The sequence below is a fragment of the Pteropus alecto genome, unplaced genomic scaffold (assembly GCF_000325575.1).
Source record: "Pteropus alecto unplaced genomic scaffold, ASM32557v1 scaffold761, whole genome shotgun sequence".
Classification (NCBI taxonomy): Eukaryota; Metazoa; Chordata; class Mammalia; order Chiroptera; family Pteropodidae; genus Pteropus; species Pteropus alecto.
The window spans coordinates 943,834-965,807 of record NW_006431558.1 but is presented as its reverse complement, the minus strand read 5'-3'; the positions used below and the strand labels follow the sequence as shown (position 1 = coordinate 965,807).

Genomic DNA, 21,974 nt, shown 5'->3' with positions numbered 1-21,974 from the left:
CCTGCTGCCTGCTGAATAGTTTTGCTCTTTATTGTCCCTGCTAGTAACAGTATGAGTGTCACTGCTGAGAGCATTTCCTGAGGGGGGGCTCCGCCAAGCCTGATTGGAGCAGGGGCCAAGAAGGGGGCCAGTGACGCCCTGAGACAGGAGCTCTGGGGCCTGAGGCCTGGGTCTTCCGTCTATGGTCCCTAAAAGGGGCAGGGGGAGAGAGGAGGCTGGCTGGAGCCCTCAAGACCCAAGCTCCTTCCCCATTCCTCCTAGGAGGGCTTCCGCTCATTCTTCCTCTGGGAAAACTGAGACAAGATAGGCTTGGCTGGGTGAGGAAGGGCTTACCCTTCCTGAGTTGGGCCTTGGTGGGGGCCCAGGGACACCCCGCATCTGCCACATAATCTCTTGGGCTGGACATTTTTCCTGGGAACCAGCCAGCAGCTGGAACACCGGGTGCCATATTTCTTGTACCTGGGGTGGGAGTACAAGAAACCAATATTCAGTATGCACCAGGGGCACAGAAACCGCCACAAGGAAACCACTTTTCCCAAAGGTGGCTGTTTTCCCTTCCCAATACCCCATGCTGGCTAAGCACAGGCTGATCTAGGAACCCCACCCCAACTCCTTCCTCCATTCGGCAGACCTGATACCACAGGCATTGCAGAGAGGGGTACCATCTTCAGCATCTCTCCAGAGTGGGGTCCTCTGGGTCCTACAGGAAGCACAGCGCCGGGGTCCTGAAGGGACAGAGGCCAAAGGGCAGAGGTCAGAGGCCAAGAGTCTGAGCTCAGGAGACTTGTGTGCAGTGGAGTGGGCATTTAAGGGGATCTCTGTGAAGGCCCCACCTGGCTCTGGGCCAGCCCTGGGTGTTGCCAGATCTAAGACAGAGGGAAAAGCAGGAAGGGAGACAGATGGCAAAGCTCCGCAGAGGAGGAAGCCGGGGGTGGGGTGACTCAGCCAAGTGGAGGGGGCACTGTGACTCCTCCTGGATGGGTCTAAATGGGGAAGCAGGATGGGGAGAAAGACACGGAGGTCAGGAGGTTACGCCCCCCCCTCAAATGTTTATAGCTCTCATGTCTCCAAGACTCACCCAGGGCCTCGCTGCCTCCCAGGTTGGCCTCAGGGCCCCCACCAGGGCCTGTAGTGGGACCCTGAGAGCGGCTGCTGCAGGCCAGACTGGAAAGCAGACAAGGTGGTTAGCTTTGGAGGAACCTGTATCATGTCCCAGACAGCCCCTCAAAATGAAGATTTCCTATCAAAGCATCAGGCAACCCTCAGGAAGTATCTGATGTCCAAAAGGCCTGGCTTTGTCCCTCATTAGCAGTAATAATAATGATTATCATCTGAAGAGATAGTTCGCCTGAGGCCAGCCCGCCAGGTTGAAATCCTATTTCTCTCCAGTCCTCGCTGTGTGTCCCTGGACAACTGATCTCTCTCTCTGTGCCTCAGTTCCTGCATCTATAAAATGGGCTTTACAAGGCTTCAATAGCCCACATACATCAAGTGCTACCTATTATCTTTTACTGTTGTTCCTGACAAATGGTAGCTAGTATCATTACTGGGGAAAATAATGGTTAGCATCAGCTGTCAGAATGGTCAAGAGGAGACCCAGGCTCAGACCTGGACATGACTGGCTATGGCAGCAGGGCAGAAACTGGCACCAGTCCTGCTCAAACACTAGGCCATTTGTAATGCAGGGCTCAAATAGGAGTCTGTGAGCCCTGAGGGCATCCCATCCCAGGCCTCTGTCCCCACAATTATCAACTGCATAAAGGGCCCCATCACCAGGGCCAGCCCCTACCTGTACTCCCTACCTGTAGCTGGGTATGATCTGTAGGCTGGAATCCGGCTTTATCTGAAACTTCAATGTCACCCCCTCGAACTGGGGGTCCACTTTCTCGGCGCCCTGGTGAGGATTCAACTGCTTCCGGGATCTCCTCTGTGGTGGGGCGGAAGGGGCTGGGGGAGACCCTGGGGGTCCCAGGCTGCAGTGTTGCTGGTTGATTGGGGTCAGCATAGCCCTGGCATCCCCAGCCAGAAGTTGGGGTCCCACCGTCCCCAGGGCCTTCAGCTCCCAGCAGGGTTCTAGGGCCTGAGTGTTCCCAGCGCGGGGCTGGGTCGGCTCCTCTGCTGTGTCTTGGAGGAAGTGCAGGGCAGTGACTGAGTCCTGGTGCGCAGGCCAGAAAGACCTGGAAACAAGGGACAGTGTGGTCATCCCCTTTCCTGAGCAGCACCTACATAGGCCTCAGGGACACGCGGCAAAGGCAATTGCATAACCTCTGACCACATGACCCCACGTATCCTTGGGGACCAGAACCTCTTCTATGTAAGTACCAGTAACTAACATTGTGACCCCTGAATAACCCCAGGAACCAAAGGTCATGACCCCTTGACCACTGGGCCAGGTTGGGGGAAGGGGCCGCTCCTTAACGCACCTGCCACTGGCTCTGAAGCATCTTGGAGTCCTTGGCGCCTGCTGGGTGGGGGGTCCGGGGCGGGGCTCGGGGTCCAGACAGGACGGCGCCAGCAGTTCTCGCAGCATCATGGAGAGGTCCGGCGCAGGCTCGGCCTCCATCACACCCCAGCCCAGCCCCCCTCCCTGAATCTCGCCCAGCCCCGCCCCTGCCGGCCCACGGATGAGCGCCACCTGGGTGGGGAGGGACCTGCAAGGTGCTGGTGATTCAAGCAGAGGGGGCAATGAGCCTCACTTGGGAGGGGCAGGGCGGGTCGATGTCGGGCACCTACTTCCTAGCCCCAACTCTCAGGCCAGCCCTAGCCCCTCGCTACCTTCCCACTCTGCTTGTTTGGCCGCCACACCACTGGCGGCCCGAGGACAGCCCCGGCCCCTCCAAATCCCTCCGCGGCTGCGGGGGCGGGGCCTTGCACGCTGACTCACGTGGGCCTTCAGATTCCCAGGCCCTCTCCTCCAGACCTCTGCCTCAGTTTCCCTGATGGCCTCATCACTGCTGTGGGAGGGGAGACCTGGGGGCCTAGAAAATGCAGCTGTAGACCCATGGGGCTGCCCCCTCCCCAGAACACTCAAGATGCTGGAGTTCTGTCAGACGGTTTTATTGCCACTCTAATTAGATTCCACCCTTATCCACACCCCAATTCTCAGGGGCTTGGCGAGGTCGCCCTAGCAGGGGCCCTGTTCCCACCAGAGCCTAGATACGGGATCTCTCTGAAGCATTTGGCCTTCTGGGTGCTTCGACAACTCTCTTGGTCTCCTCCGTGCTCTGGGCTGGGCTGGCAACTTAGCTATTCCTCCAGTCTTGGCCCTGGGGCCGTGGGTGTCTGGGACAGTCCAGCTACCCATGTCAGTGGGGCTTGGGGACATGGCCGTCCACGTAGAAGTTCCTCGTGATCTTGGGCAGGGTGAATTCAGCCCCTTCCAACTCAGGAGTCAGTATAATCTGGCAGCCCAGCCGGGAGTTCTCCTGGAGGAGGGGGGCCATGTCCAGCATGTCGTCCTCCCTGGGCAAGAGGGGCAGCAGTTAGCAGTGGGCATGTGGGTGCAGCTGACCAGAGCCCAGAAGGCAGGAGGGGAGCACTTCTCAGGCCAGGGAGAGGCAGGCTGAAGGAGTCCAGGGGGAGTGGTCAGGGGGGTAGGGTCCCTGCCAGCAGCTGGAGAGGGCATAAAAGCTAGGTCTGCCCTCCACTGCTCCCCAGTGGATACCAGCAATGCAGAGGCTCAACAGCCAACCTGGCAGCTCCAAGCTGGGAGGGGCAGCCCTGCTCACCGCTCGTCGGGAGGAGGCAGATGGTCCAGGTGGTCCTCGCTCACGTACACGTGGCAGGTGGAGCATGCCAGGGAGGCTTCACAGGCCCCTGGGGATAGCAAGTGAAGGGAGCATAGGTAAGGGGCATGGTTAGGCTGGTGCCATCCGTGAAAGACATAATGCACAAGCCCTTTGTTTCACCACGTGCCTCTCATCTCCTGGGCCTGCACACCGTGTGCACCCTCCACCCTGTCATTTACTCAGCTAGCTGTTCCCGAGCTGCAGGCAGGTTTTGCAAAAGGATATGACTCTTCAGCAGGCTGAGGACCAGTCTGGGTACATGGAACCATTAACGAACATGGACTTGAAGTCAGTGTAACTGAGAGGGGAAAGGCCAAGCAGGTTCCCTGTAGCCTGAGTCCTAGCTGTGACTCTTGTCATTGTGCTGGGCAAATGTGTTCCCCCTCCCTTCTGCTGCTGAAGGAGGGACTGGTTCACTCTGCACCTAGTGCAGCAGGGGAAGGAGTCAAGGAATAAAGGTTGAAAGATGAAGAAGCTGGGGTTTTGATTGCCCCGGAAACACTCCCAGCCTTCTGACTGATGACAGGCCATTTGGGGATAATGTCCCTCCTGTACTAAAACCTTCCAAAGGGTTTTCAAAGCCAGAATAAAATCCAATCTTCTCCACTCAGTCCTGGTGATCCTCCTATTCATTCACTCACTCCATATCAGCCACATCAGCCCCCTTGCTCAACTCCAACATCACAGGACTTTTACACTTGCTATACCCTTGGCCTAGAGTGTTCTTCTCTCCACTATTTCCATGGCCAGGTCTTGTCTTTGGTGACTCAACTGTCTTCCAAGTCTCCCATCTCCTGTTTCTTGTCCTACCCCCTGCCTTGTTAACTTATTAACTTCTGTACAGCATTTATCACAGATATCATCTTAGCCTCTGGGTTTACCTGTCCCCCATCCACCTGCCCTGAGCCTGGCATGTTGTAGATGCTCAAGAGACACCTGTTATAAGTGAATGATGGGGCAGAATTTGGCTTTTTCTTCCAGACATGTCGGACAATTAGGGTGGAGCTGCAAGGCACCCTCCTGACTCAGTAGAATCTCCCTGTCTCCTGGGGAGAAACTTGGTGTTGAAACTCCATGTAGTCCCTGGCATCTCTTCCTCGGCCCTGTCTTCTACCTCATTAGCAGCCTCATCCTTTGAGATAGAGATAATCTAATATAAATGTTGCCAATTAGTCACCGCACACTAACCATGTGCCAGGTATTAAGCACTATGCATGATAGCTGTTTAATCTTCTATATCAACCCAGAAAGATGGAACTAAATTATTCCATTTTATAGATGAGAAAATAGGCCCAGAGATGCTAAGTACCTTGCTCAGGTCACACAGCAGTAAGAGGCAAAATTTGAACACAGGTCACTTGCCTCTAAAACTCATGGTCCAATCTCTGTCCTGAACTACCAGCCACTGGATTCCAGACCAAAATTTGAGGCAGGCCTGCCACGAACACCCCCAACATCTCCATCCCCTCTAATGATTAAATCAGACTCCCTGTTACATTCACACAATAAATAATCCTTTACATTTTTTTTTCAGACCACTCTTTTCATTTGCTGATGATATCATTGTAAATCTACTGCCTATTAGGTTGAAATTGGTGTGAAATGACAGGGGCCTTATCTATTTTGTACATTGCTGCCTGGCACGCAGTAGGTGTTCAATATTCATAGAAGAACAGCACAGATTAGTAGTTAAAATAGTCTGGGTTGAATCTAATTTTGCCACTTCACTTTGGACCAGGTCTACATAACGTAGGGCTCAATTTCTTCACCTGTAAAATGAGACAAACTCCTCTACTGCATAAAATTGTCATGGAGAGCCAGTTAGTTAATATGTGTTAACATGTTTAAAGTAATGCCTGCTATCATTACCTTTCCTTCACCAAAAACTGATTTAATACCTGTTGCATCTAAATACCACGATGAGCAACAGATACATGTGAACATGGCAAACATAGTTTCTGATCTCATTCTGGGGAGGGATGACAAAGAAGGAAAACAGTGAGAAGAGCTATGAGGACAATAAAACACACTAATATGACAGAGACACTGGGGCATGGGGACTTTAACTTGGTTAAGGGGGATTAGATTGCCAGGAAGATGACATTTACATTGAGACTTGAGGATGAGAATAAACCAGATCTCTTGGGAAATCGCTTCAGATGCAGGGAGTAGCAAATGTAAACCTCTGAGGCAGAAATGAATTTGGTGATTTGAGGAATAGCAAGACAGACAGTGTGGCTAGAATTGAGGAAGGAAGGAGAACAATACAACCTCCCATAGGGCAGGAGTTTTAGCAACCTCAGGTTAAATGCTCAATAAACAAATGCTGAGGGAATGAAAGTTAAGAGCTGGGCAGAGGATGAGGCAGTGGTGAGAAGTCTGGATTTTAGTCCATGATTGGTGAGAGGCCTTGGGAGAGTTAAGCTGTGGACAGACACATCTGATTTGTGGGTGGTTTTGTCCTTGTGTTTGTTTGTTTCGTTTGTTTTGTTTTAAACGAATGATAAGGGCCTCCCACCTTCCAGGTCCACCCCATGGCGCTGGGCCAGGTGGAGAACATTGTCCCCGACTCTGCCGCTCACAGGAATCCGTTGGCCTGACCGGTCTACGAACACCACGTTCACCCTGGGGACAAATGGAGGCGGAAGCCGAAATGGATAATGGCCCGCGCGTCAGGTGGAATCAAGGGTTAGGAAGTCGGGCTTGGGCTTAACGGACAAGGAAACAATGCGAAGGAGAGGGGGACCCAAGGATCGAGCATCGGAGCAAGGTGGGAACCATAGGAACCTCGTGGGATGAGGAATGGGGGACTTGGCCCCCCCTCCACTCACACGTCCCCGGGCTGATCCGGACCGCTGGCGTCTTCCTCTCCCGCCGGGTGCGAGCCTGGAAAACACGGTTGAGTGAGCGGACGCGCCGAGCCCAGCCGGCATTCGACGGGTTAACGCTGCTCCACCCCGTTCTCCCAAAGCGCGGCGGGTACCTGTCGCCCGGAATTTTCTGGCTGTCGCTGGCGCCGCGGCCTCCCCGGATCCCAAAAAGCTCCCGTGCCGGCTCCACCAAGTGCCCCGCGCCACCCGTAGTAAGAACCCGGCATTCACGCCGCCCCGGGCCACGGAGGCCGCCATGACAGGCATCACGTGACCCAGGGACTGGGCATGCGCCGTGGGGCACAAACGCACAGAGAGACCATGATTGCCTCTATGTAAGAGCTGACGGATGCCTGGGTCTTGACTCCAGACTTGGTCTGTGGGCGAGTGGAGCGTAGCAGGCTCGAGCACACCAAGACCTGCGAGGGCATCCCAGACCACCCATCCAGGCCCACTGTTTGTCCCAAGAAACAGCCAGCTGTACTTTCTTTAAAACCATTTACTTACAAACTTTAATTCAGCAAAGGTCTGTGTGAGAGGACTGGGGAAGAGAAACCCCCTGAAGTGGATGTGGACCCCTAGAGTGAAGAGAGGGAAGCTGGTGGTCCAGCTGGCCAGGGGCAGGGGCAGAGCTTATCTGCATGGAGTTGCTGGATTCCCACTGGGCCCAAGGGAGGCTGGCTCCTGGGATCTGGCCTGGGGATGGAGTCAGCAGAGGCTCAGTACGATGCACAGTGCCCCATTCCCACAGACAGCAGGAGGACTGGTTTAAGCTGGCAGAGAAAGCAGGTCTCTGCACCTCAGCCTGGGCGGAAGGGATGGTGGGGGTTGGCTTGCCAACCCAATCCCCACGGCAGAGCCGTTTGGTCCTGAGTCAAGCTTCCAGAGCTCGGCATCTGAGAGGCTCTGGCCATGGGGCCCAGCTTTAAGGCATCAGATGGTGAGGGGACTGTGGGAGAGAGCAGGGGACCCAGTGCTGGAGTACAGGTCAGAGTGGGCAAGCAAAGGGAGGAGAGAGCCATGTCTGCAGCAGACATGGGAGAAAGAGGAACGGGCTTAGCTGTTTCAAACTGATGTGTGGAATGGAGGCCCAGACATACTGGACCTGGTAGGAATGAGAGCTAGGGGTCATCTTGGATTGCTTAAAAAATAATAAAAATTAGAAAAGGAAACAAATCGTCAATCGTCAAAGTTAAAAAAGGGGGACAGTCTCTGATCCTCACGGGAGGTCAGGGAAACCTCCAAGGCACTCAAAAGGCCAAGAAACAGGAGCGACGAGGCAGGAGAGAATCCCAGAGAGGCAGATGCAGGCAGACATGGAAGGGGAGAGAGGGGCCCCAGCCTGCTCTCTCCTTCTTAAGGCTGCAGGGTTTCCATGCCGGGAGCAGGCCCAAGATGCAAAGTGGCCCCGAAACTCCCCCACGCTCATTGGGCTCCGGCTGGGTTGGTCAGCAAAGTCTTTCAGAGATTTTTCTATTTCCGGGAAAAAAAAAAAACAAAAAACAACCCACTAAACAAAACACCAGAAAACCCAAAAGCCATTCGGTGCAGGCCCTGGAGCATCTCTGGCACTGGCCCCTTAGAAAATCCTCTTGCGTTTCAGGTAGGAATCTGCGTAGTGGCCACCAAGGCCCTGGGAGTGCTGGCCCACATAGCTGCCTTCTGGGCTGGGCTCTGGTGAGGGCAGCAGGTGGGCAAAGCTGCGTTTCTGGCCACCCAGTGGGGTCTGGAGAAAGAGGGAGGGACAGCGGGTCAGGGGCCACCCAAGGGCCACTGTTCCCTAGCCCTATGTCTCCACCCCGACCTGTACCTTCAGCAGGTGGCTGTGGCCATTGGGCCCAGGGCCGAGGCCTAGGAGCCCTTCTCCGGAGCTCAGTGGGGAAGAACTGACCGCCTGGGAGAAATGGGAGAGAGGTGGGATGGGAAAGGAATATCCCCCCCAAGCAAAGGCAGATTTCAGGTTCAAATCCTACCTCTGCTGCTTACTAGCCATGACACTGGGGGCAGATTACTTCCTCATTCTGAGACAGTTTTTTCATCTGTCATCTGGGGCTAATACCACCCACACTCTGAGCTGCTGGGAAAGGAAGCAGAGGTCCACAAAGCTAGGCAGCACCAGGTGCGAGACACACAGGTGGGGGAGGATGGCCTATTTCAGCTCAGCCCTGAGCAAAGCCGACCCCTGGCGCCACCTCAGCTGTGGCTTAGGTCACAGGGTCCCCCTGCACCCTGGCTGTCCCTGGGAACCTGTGGTCAGCTGGGGAGGCGCCTCACCTTATTAAGGTGGCTCTGCTTGAGGCCAGCCTGCAGGCCGCTGGTGAAGTAGGAAGTAGGTGAGCCCGAGTAAAAGTGAGAGAGGGGTCCCCCACCGCCTCCACCACTCCGTTCGGTGAAGCCACTGGGCGGAGGAGACATCTGCAGAGAGGGGGTCGACTGAGTGATGCACACTGCTGCAGTATCCACCCCCTTTTTTAACCTTCCTCCAACAAATAAATCTGAACTTTGCCATGTGACTAGATTTGGCAAATAGCACAGTAGCATGGCAATGTAAACAGAGGTGTCTGCCCTCCCTTCTGCCTCCTGGGAACCTTGGGACCACTACCATGTGCATGAGGGCAGGCTGGCCTGCTGGAGGGTGAGCTCCATGTGGAGAAGCCACAGCCGAGGCCCTCAGCTAAGGCCCCCTCACCACTGTACTGCCTGCCAGATATATGACTAAGGCCACTGTGGACTGCTGAGCCCCAGCTGAGCTGTCAGGTGACTGCAGAGAACCATCCACCCACTGCCGTGCAGAATGGTGCAAAATAATAAAACGTTTGCTGTTCTAAGCCACAGTGGTGGAACTGCTTGTTACACAGCAAAAGCTAACTGATACACCCAGAAGGTGGGGTGGGATGGACAGGGTGGCTCTTACTTTGTGTCGGCTGGGGCCATGAGGCCCAAGGGCTGGCTCCCGTGGGTGGGAGAAGAGCCGCCGAGGTCCCACATCCTAAATCAAAGCGGGAGAAGCATGTTGGGTTGGAGTCTGCACCAACCTCACCTCCAGCTGAATTCCCCAGCACAGTTGTCATCAGGGAAGTCTGCCCCTTCCAAAAGAGGGCAAACCCTAGTGAATGGGTTTGGTCTGCTGGGTGGGGCAGTGAGACAGAATGTGCCCTGCCCCAGGCGGTGGCTGCACCTCAGACCCAAGATGACTGCTATGAAGGCATGTGGCCACAATGGGGCCAGGTGTTTGGGTTTTCAAGGCAAGCCGGGCATCTGCGTTGTGCGAACGCTTACGGTGTTTATATGTTGGCATTAGCGTTTATTTCAGTTATTTTTTTTATAATCCAGTGTGAGTCAAACAACACAGGTGGACTGTGGTGGTCACTCTGCAACATCTGACCTGGAAGATGTTGGAGCAGTCATAGAAGGAGCAGTTCTCCATGGAATGAAACAGGAATTTCAGACGGGAGAAGGGGGAGAAGGGCAGGCAGATAGGGGGCTGAGCCCTGTCTCTAAAGAGAAGCAGCGAGCGATACAGCCTAAGGACTCTTCAGAGAGAAAGGCAGACAGGAAGCAAGGTCTCATGTGCAGAGATAAACAGACAGGAGACTGAAAGACAGGGACCATGTTCACATGTTCCCTGCTGTCTGCCTAGCACTTGGCCCGGCACAGTCAGTACTAGAAAAATATTGGTTTGGAGAATGACTTGGTCCCAGGAGACAAAGGACCACAGCAGCTACAGGGCTGACCACAGGGTAGGCAGGTACTCACCGAGGGGTAGTCAAAGCCATAGCTATCAGGAAGCCCTGGTTCGGGGGGCAGGCGGGCGCTGGTGAGAGGGCTGAGCAGGCGGGACTTGAGTTGGAAGGCTTTGCTGCTGCCACCACCTCCAGGGGCTGGGGGGTTAGGCAGGGGGCCCTCAGCTGGGCGGCGGCTTCTCCCAGTGCCTCCCCAGCCACGGGCCTCCTTACCCGCCAGGTTGCTGGCTGGGAGCAGGCTGTGTAGGTTCAAGTAGGGGTTCAGGGGGATCCGGAAGTCCTTGGGGGGCTCCCCCAGCAGTGAGACCTGTGGTGGGAGGGCTGGATTCGTGAGGGCCCCTGACAGAGGGAAAGTCACAGGGCAGGAGGCTGGAAGGGTGCTAGGTGCAGGGTGGGGCCTTACCCCAGGAGGCGTTGGCAGAGGCCCACTGTCTTTCTGGAGGCCTCTGAGGCCAGTGCCTAGGAGCCCCACAGGGGCAGGGGGTGGAGTGAGCTGGGCTGCTGGGGGACCCAGACTCATGGTTTCCCGGTCACTCCCAGAGGGGCCAAGCAGTGGTGGCAGCAGGGGTGGTGGCTTCCCTCGGCGGGGTGGCAGCTCCGGGGGCAGGGCCCCCCCTACAGAGAGAGAAAGGTGTCAGCAGCCCAACCGTACAAGACCCTTCCTCTCAGGGTCCTCGAGCCTTTGCTTGGACCAAGTCGGCAGCTACATGCTGGGTACTGAGCAGAGCCCTCTAAGCACATCAACTACCAGTATGCTCATGAAACCCCAGCAGGTGGACACCCAATTAATAGATGGGATACTGAAGACCCATAGATGTTAGGTCACTTGCCTAAGGCCGCACAGCTGGACATTTATCACACCACGTGAGGAAAGGGGAAGCAGGAGGGGCCGAGAAAGATGATGAGGGGACAGGTCTGTGTTACCTGCAGACAGCTCCCCAAGGAGGGGGTTGGCTGGCTGGGCCCCGGGCTGGAGGGTGCCCAGGGGAGAGTCTCCCAGGATCCCAGGCTTCTGGGGACAGAGCACAATCATCTGAAGATGGGGGCAGTAGACAGGCATTGCCCAAGGTCTCGGGAGTCACAATGCCCAGCACACCCAGAGTCTAGCCCACAGGCGGTCACATGCAGACATGCAGTGTCTTCCAGTGTCTGCGACACCCTGGCCATTACCCATCCAGTCAGCCAATGGTGACTAAGGGCCTCCTGCATGTAAGGGCCCACCCAAGGCCTTGGAGAGACCCAGGGAATACAGACTTAGCATGTCAGGGCCTATCACCCCACACTGTCTGTTACTGTCAGACATATACAAAGTGATAATCAGTTCTCACTGATTATCACAGAAGCACAGTCACTGCTAGCCACACAAGGGTGCAAGCTCACAACCTCCTTTCTGTCAGTTACCATCAGACATACGCATATCACTGACTTGGCCCTAATGAATCAAACCAGACAGGGCAGTGCATGTGTGTGTGCGCATGTCTCCCCGTATATGTCTGTGTGTACAATAGTACACTGAAGGTGGTACGGTGTGTGTGTGTCTATTTGTGTGTGTGGGTGTATCTGTGTGCATTGAGAGGGTGGTGTGGTGTGGTGTGTCTATTTGTGAGTGTGTCTATTTTTGTGTCTCTATGTGTGTGTGCTGAGAGGATGGGGCTAAGACTTTCTTCCCTGGACTGAATGACTTCCTGAGCCCTGAGTACCTGCGACAGGCCAGGACCCATTTTGAGCCCCAGGGACACAGCCAGATGGTCCACAGCCCGACCAAAGGTGAACCACTGGCAGGTGCGAGTCGCGCGTGAAACTTAAAGAGGCTGCAGGAGTGCGTGTGGGTGCGGAGGGAGCCTGGGGCCCACTACGGTTACCTTCTGCCCCTGGGTCTGCAGGGCCAGCTGCAGCAGCGCCGTGGACAGGGCGGGCCCGTTGAGCAGCGGCATGGCGGGGGGGGCACCCAGGAGACCTGGAGGGAGACCTGGGAAATGGGCAGGGGTCCCTGGATGGAAGCAACTCCCCACCCCCCCTCCGCCCCCGCAGTTGCACAGCCCTGGGCCTGAAGCTCAGAGAGGACAAGTGACTTGCTGGAGGAATGGCCCGGGAAGGGAGGGTCAGCTCAGGGGAAGAAGAGCCCCTCTTTCCACCACCCTGCCTCACTACAGACTGCAACGCTCCCACCTGTGACCCCTCACGGGTGACTTCCACTCTCATCCCAGCCCTTGCTCATGGGGCTCGTGTCACTGGGAGCTCAGATGAGAACAGTCTTGGAAAGGTGCCCAGTTCTGAGAGGCTGGGGACCCTGCCCGCTGCCACTTGACCTGCCTTACCCTGCTTGCCCCCCGCGTTGCCATGAAGCAGGGGGTTGAGCAGCAGCTGGAGGGAGGCAGAGGGCCCCAGGCTGTTGAGCAGCTGCAGGATGTTGGGTTCAGGCAGGAGCCCTTTGCCCCGATTGAGAGCCTGAGGAGAGAAACGGAGGGTGGCTCAGAGCCCTGCCTGGCCAGAGGTGGGGCGTCATTGCTCCCTACTGATCCCAGAGCCTGGCTAGTGCCCACCAGGGGCCCTGATTTCTTGAGGGAGGAGGCCCAGGCCCCTTACTCCCTCATCCCCACCCCCCAGGCATGCACTCACTGTGGCCTGGGCAGCGATGAGCGCAGCCAGCATGCTGCGACCAGGGGGCCCTGGGGCGCAGAAGGAGACACGCAGGTGGCTGCCTCCCAGGGCCAAGCCGTCCGCCCACTGCTGTGCCTCTTCAGCCATCTCAGCCGTCTCATACTCTAGCACGGCGAAGCCCTTCAGCTGCCCATCCTGGCCGTACGCTAGCTGGGGTGGGGAGGGGAAGACAGATGTGAGTGCCCAGGGGGCAGTGACCACTCTCAGAGTGACAACAGTGAACAGATGTGGATCCCGACTGTGACAGCAACCCCTCTAGAGGGGGTATATTCTGGGCCCAACAGTTCCAAGCCCTGTTCCTACATTAGCTCACTGCATCTTCTCAGTGGCCCTGGAAGGCTGCATCCTACCCATTTTTCAGAGGGGGCAACTGAGACTTAGAGAGGTCAGCACATTCAAGGTCACACAGTTAGTGGAAGGGTGGAGCTGGGACCCACCTCACAACTCCCTTGGACCTCATGCCAACACCACTTTGGGACTCTGATTGGGATTCCCAAGCGTAGCAAAGGCACAGAGATGGGACTGGAGAACTCAGGTTGCAGGGGTGGGAGAAGGAGGGGCTGGCTGAAAAAGAGTCGGGTGGCTTTGGAGGCCATCAAATAAGGAACCTCAGGCCGTGGATACTGCAGCCATGGCTAGGAAGATATACAGCCTAGGAACGAGGCAGGTGACCTCTGAGCTCTGGTTGGAGGCTGGTAGTGAGCCATGGGAACACAGGTGTGGGAACAGAGGTGTTGTCATGGGCAGGCCGAGGAGGCTTCTCGACCACCCTTGATCATTTGGTACTTCAGACCCATAGTCTCTCCTCCAGACCCTTGGGCCAGATGTGTTCCAGGACTGAGATTTTGGAGATGAGAAGTAGAGAATACCACACATACTGTATATTACATCTCAGTTTCCCCCAGTGGGGTCCAGGGCTCCCTGAAAATCAAACACAAATAACTCTGCAGCAAGATGCAGAGGCCACAGATGGCCCCACATCAGTTCTTTGCTGGTGAGCCTGCCACTAACTCGGGAAACAAACCTCTTGGTTTTCAGGGCACAGTGGACGCTGGAATTGTGGGTGGGGGCTGTCTCAAAGCAAGCCCTTCACTGAGTCCAGATGCAGGCATTGTCAACAGACCCATTTTGCAGATGAGAAAACTGAGACTCAGAGAGGGGAAATCTTGCATACCCAGGCCACAGAGCTGGAGCTGGGATCAAATAAGGAGAGGCTGACCCCCTTAATGGAACTGGCCACCTCAGTATGGCGATGGCTGTCCCAAGAACCAGCATCATTCCTCTGGGTTCCAAGTGATGCACGGACAGCTGTGGCATGGTCTAGAACTAATGCAATGTCCACCCGCAGGGAACAGCAGAGAGTCCATAAAATGGAATATGGTGCATCCGTAAAAAGAATAAAAAAAAGCTCTCATGTCTCAACACAGAAAGATGCCCAAGACAAAGTGAGCGGAAAAACCAAACCAACGCAGGCATGGTAATAATTGGGTCAAGAAAAGATGAATGCAAAAAAAAAAAAATAGAGAAAAGAGGAATGCAGGAACATATACATGAACTTGTTGCAAACAGATAATAAAATCTTGCTAGAACACAGCAAACTGGCGTGAGCAGGGGCTGCAGGAAAAAGTGCTGAGGGGCTAGGAAGAAGCCTTTACCATGGAACGTGTTGAATTTCCAAACAAGATTGGACTGCCCATTCAGAAAATAAAAACAGAAAAGGCTTTTTATAACACACAGGTCTTGTGAAACCTGCTTTGAACATCTATAGCATTCATCTATTTTTAAGCAGCTTCCTAATGGAATAAAGCAGTTACCAAGAACCAGCATCATTCCTCTGGGTTCCAAGTGATGCACGGACAGCTGTGGCATGGTCTAGAACTAATGCAATGTCCACCCGCAGGGAACAGCAGAGAGTCCATAAAATGGAATATGGTGCATCCGTAAAAAGAATAAAAAAAAGCTCTCATGTCTCAACACAGAAAGATGCCCAAGACAAAGCGAGCGGAAAAACCAAACCAACGCAGGCATGGTAATAATTGGGTCAAGAAAAGATGAATGCAAAAAAAAAAAATAGAGAAAAGAGGAATGCAGGAACATATACATGAACTTGTTGCAAACAGATAATAAAATCTTGCTAGAACACAGCAAACTGGCGTGAGCAGGGGCTGCAGGAAAAAGTGCTGAGGGGCTAGGAAGAAGCCTTTACCATGGAACGTGTTGAATTTCCAAACAAGATTGGACTGCCCATTCAGAAAATAAAAACAGAAAAGGCTTTTTATAACACACAGGTCTTGTGAAACCTGCTTTGAACATCTATAGCATTCATCTATTTTTAAGCAGCTTCCTAATGGAATAAAGCAGTTACGATATGTAAATTGTCCTGTAAATAAATGACAAAATGCATTAGAGTGCGTTGCTATAGGATCTTCTTGGCAGTCTCATCTTGATTATGTTAAAAATAAAGGACCCTCCAGGAGGGCAGCAAACTTCCAGCTTGGCATCCAGCCATCTTAGGAGGCAGGGGCACCCAGTTATGAGTGTGACCTTGACTCCCAGCCTACTCTAACTGGCTGGCTAACCTGGGCAGATCTCTGCATATGCCCATCTCTGGCCCTTGGTTTCCTCATTTGTAAGATGGGGCAACAATTGTACCCACCTTGGTGGTTGTGGGGATTCAATAAGATGCTCAACAGGGGCAGGGAGGCACAGCAGCTCAAAGAGGCTGTTGGCCAGGGCTCAGAACATGCTCTGAGTGCCCAGGCAGGGTGGGCTGTCTCTATCAGCTCACCTTTGGCCACGCCCCATACCAAGTCCCAGACGACATCTTCTTACAGATAAAGAGAGAGAGACTCAGAAGGGTCAAAGGGCAACCAGGGTGGCTTGGCTCCTACATAGTGGAACTGAGGCTCAAACCTCAATCTGTCTGACTTTGGAGCCCAGCCTCCAATCAAGCAGGGCGCCTAACTTAAATGGAGAAATGAACAGACTTTCACAATAACCCAACACAAAGCACTGCTAACCCCATTTCCTGATGGAGAAACTGAGGCTCAGAGAGAGAACTTATAGTTGGTTGTGGCCTTGCCATCCTCAACCACCATATAAGGAGGTGGCTGCCAAGCTAATTCATCTATGTCTTGGGCCCCGCCCAGGGCCTGGCATGAAGTAGGTGCAGGAGCATGAATGAACCCTGAGGGAGCAAGGAGAGGGGTCCTACAGATGTCTGACTTCCCAGGCCCTAACATCTATTTATACGAGAAGGGCAGGTCCCATCCAAGACCACAGAGCTGGGGTCTGAGCGAAGTAACATCCTTCTCCAGGCTGGCCTGCGGCTTTGAAGCCAGAATGCAGTGTTCCAATCCTGGTTCTGCCATGACCTGGTTGTATGACTCTGGGGCATATCCCTTGACCCTTCTGTGCCTCAGCATCCCCATCTGAAAATGTAGATAATACCTGCCTCTAAGGCTGTTACAGGATAATGGGACTAAAGGAACTGTGTTCAGAATCCAGTAAGTGCTGAAGGAATGTCTGCCCTGGGGGTCCGTAGGCAAGAACATCTGGTGCTTTCCTTCTGAGGGCTGGATCTGGCCCAATGCGCCTGTCACAGGGCTGAGCACACATAGGGAAGTGCCTGACAAATGTAACTTGGATGAACCAGTGCTTGTCTTTATAACCAATGGGTGAGGATCAAATCCCTTCTTAAGAAGGAAACTGAGGCTCAGTCACCAAGTGATGTGCCCGGGGTCACAGGGCAGGGCTGGGACCTGGTCAAGTCTGCTTCCTGACCTGAAGGCTTACACAAACTGTGGGCTTCTCCAGAGCAGCCTCAATGCCAGACCTGGGACCTGGAACCTGGAACCTGGAACCTGGAACCCAGTAGTTGCTCAACGAACATCTGATGCATGCAAGGAGTGAAAGTGAATGAGGGGTGAACGAGGCTCATGCCCAGCTTTTACAAAGGCAGCCTTTCCTGCACTTCACAGGAGACTGAGGCCAGAAAGGTTAAGCCAGTCACCAGAGGGAGCACAGGAATTCAAACACCAGTCATCTGGCCCTTGTCTGAGCTGGCATCCAGTGAACCATGTGACCTAGCAAGAACCCTATTCAAAGTGTTGTTGAGGCTTTACTGAAAAGGGACCCAGGAGATTAGAGAGGGTGGGTGACTCCAAAGGTGCTCTGGGCCTGGCACCTGCTCTCCAGACCCCTACTCTGGGCATAGGCTCACCTGACAGAAGGTTGGAATGTGGACAGCTGACAGTGCCCGGCGCAGGGCGTCCACATCACTGAAGCCGGGTGGCAGACGGTCAACACAGAGGCAGCGGGAGTGGAGCAGGGCAGGCGTCAGCTGCCCCGCGTCTGTCCAGTGCACGTAGAGGGTGCGTGGGCCCAGTGGCTTGCCTAGCAGGTCCGACTTGGCGCGGGCAGCCGAGTCCTTCTTCATGTACTCAGCGAAGCCATAGCCCTTGGAGTGGCCAGTACGCTCGCTATAGACCAGGAAGCAGCGCTCCAAGCTGCCAAAGGGCCGTACCAGCTCCTCGAACTGCTGCTGCGTGAGGCTAGGAGGCAGGTTGGCCACGCAGAGCAGGGCATCCGTGGGCTGCAGCTGCACCGACAGCTCGCGCTCCCGCAGGCGGCTCTGGTGGAAGGTGCTTATGGCGGCTTCGGCCTGCTCCCCATTCAGCAGAGTCACAAAGGCTGTAGCAGGAGGGGGCGTGGATCAGCGGGAGCCCTGAGGGCCTGCCCTTCCACCCCATGGCAGTCTACCCCACCTCCCTCTAAACTATGTGTAGCCTGAGAATAATGACCAAATAGGATGTTTCAGGCCCAACTGTTGGTCAGTTGCCAGCCTTGAACAACTCGCACAGGTGACTCCTACCTCCAGGAGGCCTGTTTCCTGCCCTCACCCCTGCCCATTCACAACTCACAGCAGCACTCCCCTACCCGTGAGCTCACCTAGCCTCTTACCTACTGTGCACCTGCTTGGTGACACATAGGAACTATGTGCATAACGTGAATGACACATAGGGCAGTAGTTAAGCATGTGGTCACTGGAGCCTGGGTTTCAACTCTAGCCCGATTGGCTTTGGGGTCCCAGTTTCCCCACCTGAGAATGAGAATAACTTACTCCTCATAACCAAATGAGAATAACTTACTCCTCATAACCACCATTGTGTCAACAAGGAAATGAGTCCAGAGCAGTGACTCCCTGCCTTAGCAGAGGAGCCTGGACTTGAACCCAAGCAGGCGGACTCCAGAGCCCTGCTCTTCACCCCTTCCTCACCGCCTTTCCAGGCCTCTCGCATCTAAGCCCCTACCTCAGCCTCAGTCCTGCAGCCGCTCTTGGTTTGCTCTCTCCTCAAGGGCCACAGGGAGCTTTTCAAAATGATAATCAGATTGTGCCATGCCCTTGTCCAAGGGCTTCTCACTGCAGGTGCCAGGGGAGCCTGTGTGGCCTGGCCCCATGGTCCTGCTGACCTCCTCTCCCATCTCTTGCTGCTACTTACTGGACCATGCCAGGCATATGCCCCTTGGGCCTTTGTACCTGATTTTCCCTCTTCACCTGGTTAACCCTGGCCCACCCTTCAAGCTAACTGCAAACATCACTTCCCTCTTGAAGCCTACCCTGACAGCTCTGGGCTCCCACAGCACTCTGTAGCCTCTGGTCCCATGACCACTTCACCTTCATGTCTGCAGTTGTCTGAATAACAGCCTCCTCCCCAGAGTAGACTGTCTCTGGTTGGTTCACAGCTGTGTCCTCATGGCCCAGCACATACTGATGCTCAATAAATATTTATTAAAAGGCAACATGAAAGAGTCACTTAACCTCTGGATCAATGCCTGACACATATACATATGAAATGCTCAGTATATAGTTGATCTATTGCCCCTGCCAATGTTTACTAAGCACCTACCAGGTACCAGGCACCTTTTGAGGTATTTTAAGGTGTTTGGCCTCATTGTCACCCCAAGCAGGTCATGCTCAATTTGCTGGTGAGAAAACTGAAGCTCAAGAAGGGTGAATCACTTGTCTATGGCCACAGAGTGAGGACAGACCATGACTCAAACCCAGATCCATTTGCCTCTAGGGCCCAAGATCTTAACTACTACCCCAACTACCAGGTAGGTCTCGAGGAGCCACCTGTCCTCACCTCCTTCTTACTCATGTTACAGATTGCAAGCAAAAGCCCTGGAAAGTCTGAATGCCCAGTACAATGCCTGGAGGGCACAGACACACACTGAGGGCCTCCCACATGGGAGGCAGGGGTGGCCAAGGATGACAAGACCTGTCCCTAGTCTCACTCAGTGCAGGAGGCAGGTGAGTGAGCCAGCAATGACAGCCCAGGGTGGTCAATGATATGATGGGAGAGGGTGCTCAGGGAACTGTGAGCTGTGCCTGCTGCTTTCTGGATGGAAGAAGAGATAGCTAAGAACAGTGGCAGAGGGAACAGCCTAAAAGCTTATAGGCACCCAAGGAGATGGCAAGGCTGGGCCACATCCTTGCAAGATAGTGTCAAGAGAAACGTCAAGGAGGTTTTGAGGAGAAAGAATGATCAAGGTTAGAATTAGGTTTGATCAGATTTGCAATCAGACTGATTAGATTTGATCAGCCCTGGCTGCCTGGGGGAGGGCAAGCACGGGCGTGAAATCATGGAGGCCAGAGAGGCCAAAGGGAAATCATTTTGGCAGAGATGGAGGGGCACCAATTGTTCTAGAAGGCATGAAGACCAGACAGGACTGAGTGACTGGCTGGCTGGGAGGCATGGTGTGGGAAGTGGGAGAGCCCAATGCTCAGGTATCTGGCTGAGCAGACTGGAGAAGGAACATCAAGGATGTCCCATGATGGGCGCCCAGGACAAGGGAAAGACTGGGGCAACAGTCTGTCCTGTGCTGGCCTAGGGACAATGTTGGGCCCAAAGTTCAGGAGAGGAGACTGGGCCAGAACACTCCCAGGTTCGGGGACTGTCAGCCCTTGCCACTAGCCCACCCCACAGCCCCACAAACCTGTCCCTTTGTATTTGTCCACAAAACAGTACTTGAGCTCATAGTCGCTGAGCAGGTCGTGCACTTCCTGCGGAGACAGAAGCCAAAGGACAGGGAGTCACCACCAGGGGCTTACGAGAACAATCCAGTGCCACATTCACTTGGACCAGTTATGAAAGTAGGTCAGTTACAAAGGAGGAAACTGAGGCTCAGATCAGTAACTTGCACAAGACCACTGAAGCCATACCTGGCAGTGGTGGCATTCAGAGTCCAACTGCAGACCCCATGCTCTTAACCAACACAACACACTCTTAGAGAGCCAGGTGGGTCCAAGTCCCAACTCTGCCATATGCCCCTAGGGAAGTTGTTTAACCTGTGTGACTCTCTGTTGGCCAGACTGACTCTTTCCAACATTACAAGTTAGGTTATTAACAAACCCATTTTCAGATGAGGAAACTGAGGCTTAGAGAAGTGAAGGAAGCTGTCGAAAGTCAGCAGCAGCAACAATGCCACCCAGGGGTACCTGACTGGGGACTCTGTGTACTTTATGCCCACATTTTGTGGCTTCATATAACTCCCAATTCCCTCTTGCCGACAGGGCTGCCTTCTTGCAAGCCAGCTGTGGGGGCAAGGTTCTGGGGCCTGCTTGTGCCAGACACACTGTGCACCCTGCAGGAGAGACAGCATGTTCTCAGCTGAGAGATGGCAGGCGCTAGGAGGATCGGCTCTAGAAACAAACCAAACCATGCTTGGTGGCACCCACCACAGATCTGTCCCCATGTCATGCCCCTCCCAACACTCTGGGACCCCACCAGCCATGTGCCCACATACAGGCAGAGTAAACCAGTGACAGATGTGCTGGTGGGCCAGAGAGCAGGAATTCTCAGCAACAGGAAGAAAGAACCCATTCCACCACTGCAGGGCAGGGCCGACCAGATGCAATCTCCTTGGGTCCAAAGAGCACTGAAAAGCCCTGTGCTATACAGGCCCCAAGAGAAGGGGACCCTTAGAGTGGGGGGTGGGGCTCCACAGGACACTGGTCCCTCTTTTCCTTCAGGTTTGTGGGCTGAGGGCAGGAGACCCCATTTTGTCAAATTAATCCTGGAGCTTTTGGGGAAGAGAGGCCCCAGGAGCTGCTACAACTTTCAGATCTATTTCTTAAGAGAAGTTAATAAACGCATGCTAAGGAAAGGCACACTCTAGCAAGCTCTGAAACTGCTGGTTATAAGGTCTCGCCACCCCATGGGACAGGAGAATGAGGAAAAATACAATCATAGCAGGGAGCAACTGGCGTCCCTATTTCCACAGTCCCAGTCTAGCTGCCCATACATAATCCCCCAATTTAGCCCAAACTGCCCGCCCCCTTTCATTCCCCGCCCACTTCAATCATTTGGTCTCGTCCAAGCCTGTGGTCGCCCCTAGCAACACCCTCCCACAGTCCAAAGTTGGTTTCTCCCTCCATCCACGCCCCCCCACAACCCGCTCTTGGTCTCTCCCAACCCCGCGTGGATCCCGACACTTCCCCCCGCGCCACGCCAGTGTTGGTGTTGCCCGGTTTCCCCCGCGCACGCGCACGATGGTATTTCCCGCCACGCTCCCACACCACCCCCCCATACCTGGTTGGTCACGTCCCCTGGGAGGCCCCGGATCAGTATCTTGCGGCGGTTACGGAACTGGCGCTCGGTGTGTTCCAGCCGTTTCCTGATCTCTTCTGGATCTAGCGGTAGCAGTTCTTCTTCGGGCGCCCGACGCTCCGCGGCATCGTCGGCTTCAGCCTCGGCCCCAGCCTCCGGGCTCAGCGGCGGCCGGTGAGTAACGGACACGTCGGCCGCCATCTTGGGAAACCCGACGCCTTCTGGGACCAGCGAGCCGGGGCGGAGCGGCATAGAGCGGCAATGAGGGCGCGTTCGCCTATTGGTCAGGATAGGCCCCGC

At 54.6% G+C, this 21,974-nt stretch overlaps 3 protein-coding genes across 16 annotated transcripts; all 3 read right to left on the bottom strand.

Moving 5' to 3' along the window:
* Positions 1-8: 8 nt before the first annotated feature.
* Positions 9-2,888, bottom strand: ZGLP1 (zinc finger, GATA-like protein 1). The gene is made up of 6 exons (XM_015598236.2): positions 2,424-2,888; positions 1,803-2,177; positions 1,079-1,164; positions 632-725; positions 334-459; positions 9-188 (listed from the first exon to the last, which is right to left on the bottom strand). Exons 1-6 carry the CDS (start codon positions 2,561-2,563, stop codon positions 59-61), a joined length of 951 nt encoding a protein of 316 aa, XP_015453722.1. The 5' UTR covers positions 2,564-2,888; the 3' UTR covers positions 9-58.
* A 153-nt stretch (positions 2,889-3,041) lies between these two features.
* On the bottom strand, positions 3,042-7,038 carry FDX2 (ferredoxin 2). Its single transcript, XM_006905889.3, has 5 exons — positions 6,772-7,038; positions 6,620-6,674; positions 6,307-6,413; positions 3,729-3,816; positions 3,042-3,462 (listed from the first exon to the last, which is right to left on the bottom strand). The coding sequence occupies exons 1-5, from the start codon at positions 6,923-6,925 to the stop codon at positions 3,306-3,308; spliced, it is 561 nt and encodes a 186-aa protein (XP_006905951.1). The 5' UTR covers positions 6,926-7,038; the 3' UTR covers positions 3,042-3,305.
* A 104-nt stretch (positions 7,039-7,142) lies between these two features.
* RAVER1 (ribonucleoprotein, PTB binding 1) lies at positions 7,143-21,947 on the bottom strand. 14 transcript variants are annotated; one of them, XM_025040228.1, is made up of 14 exons: positions 21,657-21,947; positions 20,062-20,128; positions 17,285-17,754; positions 13,021-13,212; positions 12,720-12,849; positions 12,264-12,370; positions 11,326-11,413; positions 10,805-11,016; positions 10,615-10,708; positions 10,415-10,539; positions 9,573-9,647; positions 8,933-9,073; positions 8,469-8,552; positions 8,106-8,384 (listed from the first exon to the last, which is right to left on the bottom strand). In XM_025040228.1, exons 1-14 carry the CDS (start codon positions 21,924-21,926, stop codon positions 8,238-8,240), a joined length of 2,202 nt encoding a protein of 733 aa, XP_024895996.1. In that variant the 5' UTR covers positions 21,927-21,947; the 3' UTR covers positions 8,106-8,237. The 14 variants fall into 14 exon arrangements, 13 of the variants coding, with proteins under 13 accessions (XP_024895988.1, XP_024896000.1, XP_024895969.1 ...); XM_025040220.1 differs by lacking the exon at positions 8,933-9,073 and having other exon boundaries at positions 7,143-8,384; positions 9,573-9,744; XM_025040224.1 differs by having other exon boundaries at positions 10,415-10,708.
* Positions 21,948-21,974: the final 27 nt, after the last annotated feature.

What these genes read in the sequence shown, in the direction of transcription:
- RAVER1 (XM_025040201.1), bottom strand. Translation starts at nt 21,926, where the DNA reads ATGCCGCTCCGCCCCGGCTCGCTGGTCCCAGAAGGCGTCGGGTTTCCC. An exon ending in CAGGGGACGTGACCAACCAG is followed by an intron (nt 20,129 to 21,656) that starts GTATGGGGGGGT and finishes CTGTCTCCGCAG; the next exon opens with GAAGTGCACGACCTGCTCAG. An exon ending in CTCTGCCAACGCCTCCTGGG is followed by an intron (nt 10,709 to 10,804) that starts GTAAGGCCCCAC and finishes CTCCCACCACAG; the next exon opens with GTCTCACTGCTGGGGGAGCC.
- ZGLP1 (XM_015598236.2), bottom strand. Translation starts at nt 2,563, where the DNA reads ATGGAGGCCGAGCCTGCGCCGGACCTCTCCATGATGCTGCGAGAACTG. An exon ending in TGCTTCAGAGCCAGTGGCAG is followed by an intron (nt 2,178 to 2,423) that starts GTGCGTTAAGGA and finishes CCTTGTTTCCAG; the next exon opens with GTCTTTCTGGCCTGCGCACC. An exon ending in GGGAGGCAGCGAGGCCCTGG is followed by an intron (nt 726 to 1,078) that starts GTGAGTCTTGGA and finishes CTGTCCCTTCAG; the next exon opens with GACCCCGGCGCTGTGCTTCC.
- FDX2 (XM_006905889.3), bottom strand. Translation starts at nt 6,925, where the DNA reads ATGCCTGTCATGGCGGCCTCCGTGGCCCGGGGCGGCGTGAATGCCGGG. An exon ending in CAGAAAATTCCGGGCGACAG is followed by an intron (nt 6,675 to 6,771) that starts GTACCCGCCGCG and finishes CGTGTTTTCCAG; the next exon opens with GCTCGCACCCGGCGGGAGAG. An exon ending in CTGCCTCCTCCCGACGAGCG is followed by an intron (nt 3,463 to 3,728) that starts GTGAGCAGGGCT and finishes CCTCTTGCCCAG; the next exon opens with GGAGGACGACATGCTGGACA.